The sequence below is a fragment of the Chlorocebus sabaeus genome, chromosome 21 (genome assembly GCF_047675955.1).
Source record: "Chlorocebus sabaeus isolate Y175 chromosome 21, mChlSab1.0.hap1, whole genome shotgun sequence".
Lineage (NCBI taxonomy): Eukaryota > Metazoa > Chordata > Mammalia > Primates > Cercopithecidae > Chlorocebus > Chlorocebus sabaeus.
The window spans coordinates 27,808,784-27,821,486 of record NC_132924.1 but is presented as its reverse complement, the minus strand read 5'-3'; the positions used below and the strand labels follow the sequence as shown (position 1 = coordinate 27,821,486).

The following is a 12,703-nucleotide window of genomic DNA, read 5'->3' as shown; positions in this document are numbered from 1 at the left end:
GGCAAGTCATTTACCCCTTAGCTTTTAGATTTCTCACTTTTAAAGTGAAAGGGCAGGGAATTGGTTTATATGAGGTCTAAGATCTCCAGTGCTTTAAATAGTTAAAAGTGGCATTTCTACTTTCAACCCAAGAAGAATCATATAGCCATAGCTAAAGAGGTTGAGAAATAATGATTCATATGTAGAATCCACTCCATCACCTTCAAACACGCGAAGGTGGAAATGGTGCTCTCTAGTATTCTGCTGACCGCATGTTCAGATTGCTGAATACACCTGCAGAAAAAAATTTCCATTCTAAAGAAATGCAGTCTGGTTGTTTCAAAGAAAAATTAGGCACTTACTGTATGGTAGATTTCCTGTTGGTCACCTGGGAGTGAATCCTTCAAGAACCACCTGTACATTTCTCCTTATCTCCAAGCCTCCCAACAGCTCCAGCTCAGTGGGCAGATGGGGCAAACAGAATTCCTGTTCCCCGTAAACCCTGAGTCTCTCTGCTGTTACTCCTTGCTGTGCCCAGGCTGCCCTTCCGTCACTAGAGCCTGCCCCTTCATTCAAAGCTCAGTTTCATATGCCACTTCCTCCAGGAAGCTTAAGGTCCTCTTTGAAATTTTCATGGCATATTATCTTCCCTTCTTACCTTCACTTCTACCTTTTACTGTATTCATTATAAACATAGTTTATCCTCTTACTAGCCTGTAAGATCCTTGGTAGCATAATCCTTTATCTTTATCAAGTCTAAATGCCTTTTTTAAGGTGTAACTTTCTCAACTTTATGAAATACCTTGCACCCTGCCCTAGTGGTAGGTATCACGATCTCTTTACCCTGTTTCCTTTTGGAAGGGTCTATTTGTTTCTATTTTTAGGAAGCTGGGTTGATACAATTTCTCTAGAAGCATCTTTCAGACTTGAATCCACGTGACTAAGTTGTACGTTCAGTTGAATTTTTCAGTGAGAATTTAGCATCATAGTTTTGAGAGGAGATGAAGACAGTTGCTCTTACCACAGGCCTGGCCCCTTTTAATCTGATTGGGTTTCACAGTTTATTTTCCAGACAAAGAGATAAGACAGAGTTTTGTCTAATTGAGACTGGGACAGGCCCAGAGTTAAGGCCCCATTGGTCTTTGGGCCCCATCACTTCTTTCCCCTTGAAAGATGTCAGTCATAAGCAGACCCAAACACACATTTTTTTCCCCCTCATTTTGATTTCAGCCAAGGCCATTTTTGGGATTTGGATGGTACCACATTTATTTAGTTAAACTGTGAAGGCAGATCTGCGTGCTTTTCAGTACAGGCGTTCTTTTTTCTTTTTGACCCGGAATATCTCCGTTTTGTGTAGACAGAGACCAGTTGTCAGCTGATAGACTATCACTTGAAGGGGTGGTGGCAGCAGTAGATGCTCTGGAAAACATCTTGATAAGGCCTTGGAGAGAAGGCTGCTCTTTCGGAAACAGGGCCCATTTGCCAAGAAGGCAGCAAGGGAAATCGCTGGTGGCAGAGGCTTATAACAAACAGGAAGAAGAGACAGGTTTGCCAAAGGCTTCTGTGCATTTTTCCCCTTTGCAAACTTTCAGGCAGATGAAAATGTTTTTAAGGTGGTTTTTGGGTTTGCACCTACAGGGAGAGTTCCAGTGCATTCCAAAGCACCATGCTGCACATTATGGAAATGCCACACACAGCTAGATTCTGTCATAAAGAAATTTGTCGTGCAAATTCTGAGGATGTTTGGCTGGTATCAGGGAGGGAAGGCATATCAAAGTAACTCAGGCACACTCTTCAAATGTCTTGCAATTTCATAGCATGCATTTATCCAAATTTATGGCTAAGGCAACAAAAAGTCTCCCAGCTTCCTTATTCTTCAGCTTTCCATAATTAAATTATGACAAACAACTTTATCTGAAAGCCTCATCCAGGGACAATCTTTTTAGATAGAGGAGATAGTGGTTTCAGCTGATTGTACTTATCTGCAGCAATAAAGGTTTTTATTTATTTGATTTTTAATTTTAATTTTATTTATTTTTTAATGAGTCCCTGGGAAGTAAGGCTGGATTTAGAGGTTTTTCTCTTTTTGCATATTATCTTTATGATTAGTAAATACATAAACACACTGGTTTCCGAGAAGCTGCCTGGCCATGGCTTTATTTGGGTGGGGGCAGTGAGGGAAGGAATCACACATCACCCTTCTTCTCTTTTAATTTAAATTTTACACTAAGAATCTATGTTGAGAGGGAAATGGAGCATGCTAAGCTAACGACAGCTTTCCTTTCTCTTATTTTTCCCACGTCAGAGCAACGTGCTCGGATCAGCTCCTCGGTGTGTCGCGATGTTGGCAATGCTGCACCAATTATGTCAAGTCTCCACTCGAAAAAACGAATAAAATAAACAGTCAACGAGGCAGGGAAGGGTTAAGGTGAAGCTAGATTAAACTTGTCAGCAAACAGACTCATTTATTTTCAAAGCTATAGTTTCCACAATGGAAACAATCCACTTTGCCTGGAGACCCTTAGGTCCGTTCCGCGGGGACCCGGTTTCAACTCTTGGACAGAGGAAGTAGGTGGTCCACCGTGAGCTCAAGGACAGCTAACTGATCGTCAGATCCCAACACTTGCCAAGCGTCCCTCACTCCCACCTCGCGCTTTCGTACTTTGGTTACAAAAATTATCTCTGCGATTGCATCCCTTTTGAGTAGAGGGTGCCAATGCGTGGGCAGGAGGCGGCGATTCAGCAGGGGGATCACAGGAGCTGACTCCCCGGCACCCAGTGCTGCAGGGGCGAGAGGGCGCAGCCGGGCTGAGGGAGCGACCGAGCGCCGAACTGCAGAGGCCGCCGCGCTGAGGCCCCAGCCAGAGATTAGTGGCGGGGCGGGGGTCCCTCCCTCTTTTCGGGTGAATGAATGATTAGTCAAACACCACCTCCCCTCCCGGTCCGCCCGAGATTGGAAGGGAGGAGTCTCGGAGCGATTGCTCTTTTTAATAAGTGCGAAAGGCGTTTGCCTCGGTACGTTTTTAAATCGACCTTGTGTGTCGTTTCAACTTCGGTCATCCTTAGTGTCAGGACGCGCGGACAGATAAGCACAGAACACAGATCTCTAAGGCCACTTGCCCCTCTGTCCGCTCAGCCCCCTGAGTTCGCTGTCGCGTCCCCGCCAGAAGGAAGCAAAAGCAGGGCGTGAAAAGTTGCGGTGGCCCTATTGCCCCGGGTGTGTCGCTCCTATCCGGGAGCCAGCAGGGTGGTGGGGCGCTCCTGCGTCCCGTTTGCTGCTCCCTCTAAGGATTGGGGCACCCGGGCCTGAGCTCTAGTGTTGCGGCATCCCCCGGGTTCCCCCAGGAAAAGGAGGAGGCGCCGCGCTCGCCGTGCGGTGGAGACGCGCCTTCCCGGCTCTGGTCCGCGCCCCGCGGCCGTAGCTTCCCTGGAGGGGCTGGGGAACTGTACGCTGGGCCGAGAGGGTTCCCGCTGCCGCTATAGCGCAGTCCCTCCTGCGCCCGGGCGCCCCCAGCGGGTTCCGGGAGGCTCCCGGTGAGCCCCTGTCTCTCGCGGTGGAGCGAGCGCGCTCCGGACCGGCGGAGAGCCGGCGGGGCTGGCAGGAGGTGGGGAGTGCGGGAGTGGAGGACGCTGCGGCAGCGACAGCGACAGCCCCCGGAGCAGTAGCTGCAGCCCGGGCGGCGGCTGAGCGGCAGTGCGCAGTCGGCAGCACCGCGGCTCCTCTCGGTCTATCTCCGTCTGCCGCAACACCCCCTCCTCCCGGCCCCCTCTCCGGCGCGGAGGGGCTGACTGCTAAGCCACTGCAAGCAACTCCCTCAAAAAAAAAAAAAAAAAAAAAAAAGAAAAAGAAAAAAAGAAAGAAGAAGAAGAAGAAAATAGCCGCATCGGAGGAGCCTGGCCGCAGGACCCCTCCTCCCCCGGCGCCCCCCACCCCTCGCCTCTACCCCCGCCCTCCCTCACACCCCCCCGCCCCCCAGCTCCCGGGCGCCCGCCTCCCTCCTTCGCGGACTGTCTCCCGACTCGCCGGCTGAGAGCCCTTTTTGACTGCGAGCTGCGGCAGCTGAGCAGAGGCGGCGGCGCGGGACCTGCAGTCGCCCGGGATTCCCTCCAGGTGACGATGCTCTGGTTCTCCGGCGTCGGGGCTCTGGCTGAGCGTTACGGCCGGCGCTCGCCTGGGATTACCTGCTGCGTCTTGCTGCTGCTCAATTGCTCGGGGGTCCCCATGTCTCTGGCTTCCTCCTTCTTGACAGGTAGGGGAGGGGGCGGGAGGGACCGACCCTCCGGGACGCCGGTTTGGTACCTGGGAGAGGTGGCGCTGGTTTGCCCCGGGGATGGGAGGGTGGAGAGCGCGCACCTTGGCGCTTGCCCTGCGCTGGTCGATGGGGATGAAGCGAAGCCCCGGGAGGGCTGGGAAGGCTGGGAGTAGGTGAAGAGGTTGCGGGCTGAGAGGCTGTTCCCTTCAATGTAGTAATAATAGACATTCTTCTATTTGAATTTGAGAAATTATTTTATTTTTAATATTTTCCTCAACTTTTATTTTAATCTTTATCTCTCTCTGTAGAACTCAGGAAAAAAAATTTGTGCAGTTTTCTGCACATCTTCCTTTCTCATCTTTGGGGTTCCAATACATCCACTGTGCTAGGAGTGCTTTTTTAAAGCACTGGCTCTCAAGACCTTGAATTTAAAGAAACTATCATTTAAAAAGGGCACTAATAGCCGGATATAATAATTATATGTTTTCAGGCAGGTGAAGACCTCAGCTGCTATTCTGAAGGACATACTTTACTGACACCTGGTGCAGAAAAGAAAATATCGAGTCAATTTCTAAGAGAAGGGAAAAGAGGATTGCGTTTCAAACAGTGATTTAAACCTAAGACAATGCCAGACAGATCCATAGAAAGGCCTGTTCCTTGACACAGTTCTGAGTTTTGGTCAATTGAAAATCTGCCCCAATTTGAGTTTTTTTTCCTTTTTTTCTTTTTTTGCATATGGGGCTGTGTGCTTAGTTGAAATGTCTTCATAAAGGAGGAGTGTTATTAAAAATCCAGTGAAATACTTGGAATTGTGCTTAAACCATCTGAGAACAGATAATTTCTCTTTACATCATAGTCTTTTTAAAACCTGTTTAAATAAAAATATTGAAAATAGAGTTTGGGGGGAGGAGTTTTGCTTTGGTGAATTTAATAATTTTAACTACATTAGGAATTCTGAGGTTTGGGTAGAGGTTTCAAAAAAGATTGGTGTAAAAATTTTAAATGTTGAAATCATGCTACTAAGCTGACTTTAAATGAAACTTTTTCCCCCTGAATTTCAGGTTCTGTTGCAAAATGTGAAAATGAAGGTGAAATCCTCCAGATTCCATTTATCACCGACAACCCTTGCATAATGTGTGTCTGCTTGGTAAGTGTGGAGATCAGGTAATATGAACTCAGTTGCTCTCTCTGATAAGGTGAATCCATTAAATGTGATAATATAACCAGATCTTACAAATTGTCTTTAGTCATTACAAAATTGCACATAACTGTACCTACTTTGTGAGTTGAATCCAGTTAATTTCTGAGTTTTATGGACTTTGGCAATTTCCATTTCATCTAGCTGGAAATTCTTATCTTTGACATTATCCTTATAGAAGTAAATTTCAGATAGGCTTTGTATGACGTCTCAGTGAAAATTGCAGTTTGTAATGTCTGTTTCCAGTAATGATTACTACAACCAAATCCTTGGTACAACAAAACTTTCTGCATTGGTTCTGTCATCTAAGCTCAGCGGGAAAATGATGAGATAAGATTTAAGTATGAAGGTCAGGAATAAGGTATGCAACAAAGGGAAAGAGAGGTGACAGTCACAAAAAATGAACATGAGGAAAAGATGTAATTCTGGATTTCTTTCTTGGGTTTCTTTGCCTGTTATACCCTAAACTCTCAAATACTGTCTTTATTTCTTATTTGGAAGCATGAGTCAGAAAGGACAATTCCGTCCTTAATAGAGAATGACACTTGGCTGTCAGCTGCTTAGTTAACACTATCAGTGGTTAGTAGACTCAAAAAATAATTTGTTTCCATTTATTTTAGTTTAGTAGTCAATGATAAGTCTAATAAGTAACCACTTGGGGGAGATTAAGCAATGTGAATAAGAATTTCTGAGATGAAATACCGACCTACAACATAAACATTTTTGCTTAAGAGTGTTTTACATGCCAATCACTTTTGGCAAAATTTGGTTAGAAACTACACATTATAAAACCCTGTTGGAGATACATTAAGGCAATCAAATGCGAAGCCCAAAAATGATAGAGGACTACTTGTTACTAGATCAGCGTGCTGTGTGGAACTGGAGAAGGAATTCATTTTGGTTTAGGCAAAAGCCAAGCCATCTGAGTTTATACTACCTAAACTGTTTCATGACAAGAGTTGAGGTCAACGTTTTGAAATGATAAATGGGTGAAGGTAAATGGCTGTATCAAATGATTATCAGGTTTGGAAGACTAAGGAAATCAGCAGAAACAAGTAAAAATGCACTGTGTTTGCTGACACAATAAATATTGCTGTCTAATAAAACAGAGCTGAGAGAGGGTGTATTATGATTGCATATTTATGGGTTGCCGTGTCCATTGATGATCTTTTACTAAATAATTTGTTGAAAAGAAGCTTTGAGTTTAAATTTTGACTCAGTTGTAGATTTACAAATGCAGTGTGTATGTATGTGTGTTTAATCTTCCTTTTTTAATTTTTCTTATCTGTATAATGTGAGCGAATTATTTTATCTTAATCTATTAAGATTTCAGAGGAAATTACCCTGACCAAGTAATATTTAAATGTGCTGAGAGCTTCGCATATAAAATACTGTTTTTCTCTTCAGCGATATTACTACTTATAAAGTTTACGTATGTAGTTTGAGTTTTGTAAACTGTTCCCAAATAACATTATGAGAAATTCTCGCCACAGCATTCCCCCCTTTTCAGTACTCCTACCCCTGCTAAAAATAGTGCCTTTCTCTGAAAGTGGAGACTTAGTGATAAGAAGATAGATGTTAGAGTCCTGCAGTTTTGAAGGTAAAGAGTAAATCTGAAGAGATGCATCAGTTGGAATTCAAGTGGGAATGATATTTATTCCAGAAAAGTATCAACTAAATTCAGAAGGGCAGTAGCTTCATTTATGTCTTTAACATTTAAGTAACAGTTGTAGGTATCTGCCTTGGGTGAGCGCTGTCAGAAACTCTTTCTAAATATGTAATATTAGGACTTTGGCTATCAGCTTCACCCATTACAGAGCTCTTTCATTGGCTGAAAGGCTCAGTGATATGTTATCACAACCTTTGCAGGGGTTTAGAATTATGGGGTCCAAGTTGTCATAATCATTGCTGCTTCCTAAACATTTGTAATGACTTGGTAAAATTGAGTAATAATACATGGATGACCACTTATCTCTTTGTATAACACTCTTGTACATTTCCATGAACCCACTGCAGTTCATGGATTTCAAAGCACTCCAGACAGCCAGGAAGCTACTTGGCATTTTTGTACCTAGGCTGGAAGGTAGACCTATTTAGCAAATTGATAATGTTAGTAATGGTAAACATTTATGTTTACTATTTTTATTTTATTTTATTTTTACTTGTAGGGCCTCATCTAAGCCTGCATTATTTCATTTTATCTTCACAAAAATCCACTGAGGGCTTTTACCTTTATTTTACAGATGAGAAAACTGAGGTGTAGCGGGCTAAGTAACTTGTGAAGGTTGCATTTGAGTAAATAGTGGAGCTGAAACTATCTTAGTTTTGTTTGCCTCTGGAGCACATGCCTATAACCATAAGAAACAGCCTATTTGTTGAGTTAAAGACGTGGGAAAGTAAGGAGAAAATAGAAAGAACGTCCAAATTATTTTACCTTTTGGCGTTCCTTGGGTTATTTTGTTTTTTCTTTTGAGTCTTTCAAGAGTTCAGTTAGTTGACATTTGTTAATCGCATTATATGAAAGGAAAATCTCGTTATGATTTCAGTTGACCTGCAGGGAGCGTTAGTGGTGAGCTGGTTTTATGTATGTACATTAAGAGGGTATGTAATAGTCTCAACTGTACTTTGGATAAAGAAAATAGTCATATTTAGTTTGTGTTGGTCCAGCCTTTTGGCAGAAAGGTACCTAAGGCTGAGTGTAAGCTCATATCTTATTTCATAACATGTACTAAAAAAAAAAAAAAAAGAAAGAAAGAAAAAGCTAACGTCAACGTATGCTTAAAAAAGATGTAAAATGTTACAGTTGGGAGGAAATAGGTGGCACAAAGTCCCGTATATAATTACAGAGTAAAAGCTTAAAAAACTCCACAAAAATCAACTTGGCCTGATTTAAACTTTTAAGCTGTGAAATGTTTCAGAGGTTGGAGTGAGCTCATTTCTGTGGAGTTTTTGAGGATGACAGTGGGCACAGTGGCCACCGTAAGCAGAGCTGAATAATTTTATTCTCATTTATCATCCTCTGCGTAGACCCGAGCATCTTGCCAGAACCAGTCCCAGTCCAAGAATAACTGGTTTGTTAGCTGGTGATGGAATCTCATTTTAAAGTGTGTGGCCCAAAAAGCTTCAGTTCATCTATTTAAGGGGGTAGGTGAGAAGTTGGATCATGGTCCTAAAATCTAGGGAACTGGGTAAGCAGTTTAGATTAAACTGCATGTGCTTTATTGTTTAGTCAGAAAGCAAAGCATAACTTTACAAAATGGTCTTTTATGGGGCCGAGGAAGGGAGGCCAACACTTATTACTGTTTTTGTATGATATTTTCCCCACTTTCTTGCTAGAATTATTTTTCCCATAATGTCTAGGAAAACATGTTGGTGCCTGCCCTGGAGTACAGCTGAGAGGGGAGCCAGCCACACCCAGATAAATGAAGCTGAAGCCATTCTCTGATCTTTGGGACGTCCCCAGGTCCACCAAGCACACATGAGAAGTGATGCTTGATCTTCTCAGCCTTTTCCACCTAACTGTAGAATAGGAGGACATGGCGGGAGCCAGTGAGTTGGGCCCAGAACTAGAAACCTGAGAAAACTTTGGAGGCTGGGACTCAGAAAACCCGAAGTCAGAGCTTAGTTTGGCATACATTTTGTTCAGCAAAAAACATTATTCTGAGGTTGAAATTTCCTCTTTTAAATCCAGAGGTGCAATGTAGAAACGGACCCTTTGCTCATAAAAAGCAACGTGAAATTCAATGTTACAAGAATCAGGGCCCCACCTGTCTTGGAGCCAACCAAATAGTGAAGACAGAGAGACCTTGTCTGCTGTCTTCTACTTTTTTAATCACAAAAATCTAATATCGCTCAACAAGGAGCTCCCAGCATGTTAGATTCTCTCGGGTGCCTTATCTCCATAAAATCCTCATGTTCTTCATTGTTCAGATTAGCTGGCTGGAGAATAGATATCTATTATCTAAACAAGTGTTAAGCACATGTTTGAGGATGAGGGAGATAACATTGCATGAGAATTCAATTCATGTGTGTGTGCATGTATGAAACAGAGAGAGAGAAGCCATAAAGTAGACCAGATGTGTTCAGAGAGGTACTGCACTCAGTATATGCACAAATACATAGATTGCCATACTTTTTCCAAGTTGTTTCAGGTCATTTCTAGACTTTGGATGCTCAGTAAGGAAGCAATCAGATTTATTTATTTTTACTCTGTTTAGAAGGTGATGTGACCAATTACCTTTCAACAGAACAATTTTTGGGAAAGGTAACAGTTAATGTATAGGATTGTGTTGGCAAATTCACAAAGACTAGTTCTGAGAGTCATTCTTGTTCATGCTTTATTCAGGCTCAAAGAAGTAGAGCAAATCTCGTGAGATCACACAGTTACTAAGAGACAGAACTGGGATGTGAAGTCAGTTCCTTACTTGCTAAACTAGAGTTTCCTTCTGCTGGAAAAGTTGACTACTTAAAAACTTCTACAGATACCTTCAAGAGCTTCAGAGGGTCTTTTCAACCAGCACAGAGCTAATGTAGGCTCTCTATGGAGGCAGTTATAGTGGTTTCGATCTTGCAACCCAAACCGTCTAGAATTTGGAGAGCCCTTCCAAGGAAGACATGGGCTTTGGCTGGCATCATAACATTTTGGCAAAGAACTTTGGCCCAGACATCAGAGAGTCTTGGGTTCAAATCAAACTGGTGGTGAAGTTGAGACAACTACCTCACCTTTCCAAACCTCAGTTTCTTCATCTGGAGAGTGGGATGGATGTCAACATCTAGTTCACAGAGTTGCTGTGTGAATTAAGTGAGATGTAGCACGTAAAGTTTGGCCTGGGGCTTGGTATAGAGTAAACCCTCTGGAATGATTTTTTATTGCTGTTATTGATGATGGCATTATTTTTAAAAATTCTTATTTCCTCACATGGAATAGGATGCAAAGTTTCAAAAGAAAATGATAGAAGGGACGACGGACGAGACGTAGGGATAATGATGGCAAACCCACCCATTGTTGTGCATGAACAAGGTTTGTCAGAAATGTTTAGTGAGTTTTTCTGTCCCTCCAGGCTTGGACTGGGCTGATCTAGGCTGCTTCCTTATTGGTCCAGTGATCTTTGGGCCCTGGTGTAAGTTTTCCCCTCACTTTCCATTAAACACACACACACACACACACACACACACACACACAAAAGAAAAAAGAAAAAAAGAAAAGAAAAGCTTTCTGTGGAAGAGGGGCCTGCTTTCTTGCAGAGTATTTACATCTCTATGCCTGTGGGGTCACCTTCACTTGTACTTTTATTGGCAGAGGGATTGGGTTGGGACTCGGGAGCGCTGTAATTCTGGAAAAACTGCCTAGTGGCCTGGCATCATGGGGATTTTCCTGGCCCGCCTTGTGGAAGTCTCTCGACCCCTTTCCAGACCTGAGTGTGTCTTTGTTGCCTACTTACTCACTGCTACCCTTCCCCATCCCATTTCAAACACTGTTTATTTTGTTTTGAGGCACTGGACTTGACTGTGGGTAACAACAGTAAATTGTGTTTTAAGTGTAGGAAATAATGTTGAGGAAAGAGAGCCCTTCCCCAGACTAGAATGCAAATAGGGGGAGGGCAGTAGAATAGGAGATAATGGGAAAAGTCAGGCAAGGCAAAATGATGGAAAAATAAAACCAGTTAATACGCATTTGTTGAGTAAATAAAGGATATCAGTTTTTCACACCCTCTTCTATGGCCCTTCTGTATAAATGATGATATATTGAGTCCTTTGTGCTATAAAAGAATATGAGTAACAAACACCACCTTTCATGGCACTGGGAGGTCAAGTGTGCTTGTTGAACTTAGTTAAGATCAGCAAATGAGCTGGGTGTATATTTTAAGACCTGTTGATTCCCAGTTCTAATTTTATAAAACACCACTCAAGGCACTAGGGATCGCAGGTTATAAATTCAATAATATTATTCTTTCTTCCTTCTTTCCACACTTCATCCCCTCTTCCATTTTATTTTATTATTTTTAGTCCTTTCTGTGTTTGAAGCATTGTGCTGGCTGGGGACCTTTGAGGAGACAAAGACCAACAGGACAAATTCTTGCCCACAGCCTAATGGGGGAGACGAACACATGCATAAATAAGAAACTTTATAGGAGTGACAGCAAAGCACTGTAATAGACTCAAACCCATGTACTAAGGAGGCTGCCAATGAATTCTGACTAGGATATCTGTGACCATGATTGTGGGGGGAGAGGTGATCCAGGCAAAGCCTTGTTGGAGGAAAGACACAAAGAGAGTGTGCTTGGGACTGTGGAAATGGCAGAGTCTGCTGTGCCCAAAGCTATGATGGAGCTGGAGTTAGAAAGCTCCATGAGAACCAGCATGGGGAGCACCTTGAATGTAATAATAAGGATATCAGTGTGAAGGGGCTGGAGTCTGAACAAGACTGCAGGGATATGGTGTGGTCAGGTGAGCACAAGCAGCCTGGGCAGTGGGAATGGAAAGAAGGTGTTGGGATAAACCAATGTTGCTCAGTCTTTGAATCTTTGACTATATTCCAGTTCTAGAGTATTTACATGAATACCAAAGGTATGGAAAACAAAAAAAAAATATGTCGATAGAAAAACTCCAAACCATGCCCAGCAAGACACAGTTGGTAAAATTCAGCAGCAATTACAGTGGAGTGATTGGTAGCACAGCCACTTTGCTTGTCACTTGGTGCCTCTAGAGTAGGGTGCTGCTACTTGAATAGAGTAGTTGTCTTCCCAGAACTCACTCTCGAAATTCTAGTTGGGGCACCAGCTCTCTCCTCTTACAGTGACACCCTGCCTTACACTGTTGCATGGTTCATTTGGTAAATTATTCAGTCTGGTAGGTGTGTTTATGATAGTATGTATGCTCACTTTTAGCACAATTTTTTGTTGTTGTTCTTTTTTTGAGACAGAGTCTCGCTCAGTCGCCTAGGCTGGAGTGCAGTGGCGCGATCTCGGCTCACTGCAAGCTCCTCCTCCTAAGTTCATGCCATTCTCCTGCCTCAGCCTCCCAGTAGCTGGGACTACAGGCGCCCGCCACCCACCTGGCTAATTTTTTTGTATTTTTCGTAGAGATGGGATTTCACCGTGTTAGCCAGGATGGTCTCGATCTCCTGACCCTGTGATCCGCCCGCCTCGATCTCCCAAAGTGCTGGGATTACAGGCGTGAGCCACCGCGCCCGGCCTTTAGCACAATTTTTATACATTAATCAGGATTGGGTGGCTCACCTTTAAAAAGTGCACCAACGTGCCATGACATTGAG

The 12,703-nt window shown here is 43.4% G+C and overlaps 1 protein-coding gene across 2 annotated transcripts in view; it reads left to right on the top strand.

The window, feature by feature from the left end:
• The first annotated feature begins 3,976 nt into the window (after window positions 1-3,976).
• BMPER (BMP binding endothelial regulator) overlaps window positions 3,977-12,703 on the top strand; it is a 245,664-nt gene continuing 236,937 nt past the window's right edge. For both annotated transcript variants that reach the window (XM_007981643.3, XM_007981640.3), the window contains exons 1-2: window positions 3,977-4,229; window positions 5,294-5,379. In XM_007981643.3, the coding sequence (XP_007979834.3) occupies window positions 4,097-4,229; window positions 5,294-5,379 (219 nt within the window). In that variant the 5' untranslated portion in view covers window positions 3,977-4,096. The remainder of the gene's footprint in view (window positions 4,230-5,293; window positions 5,380-12,703) is intronic.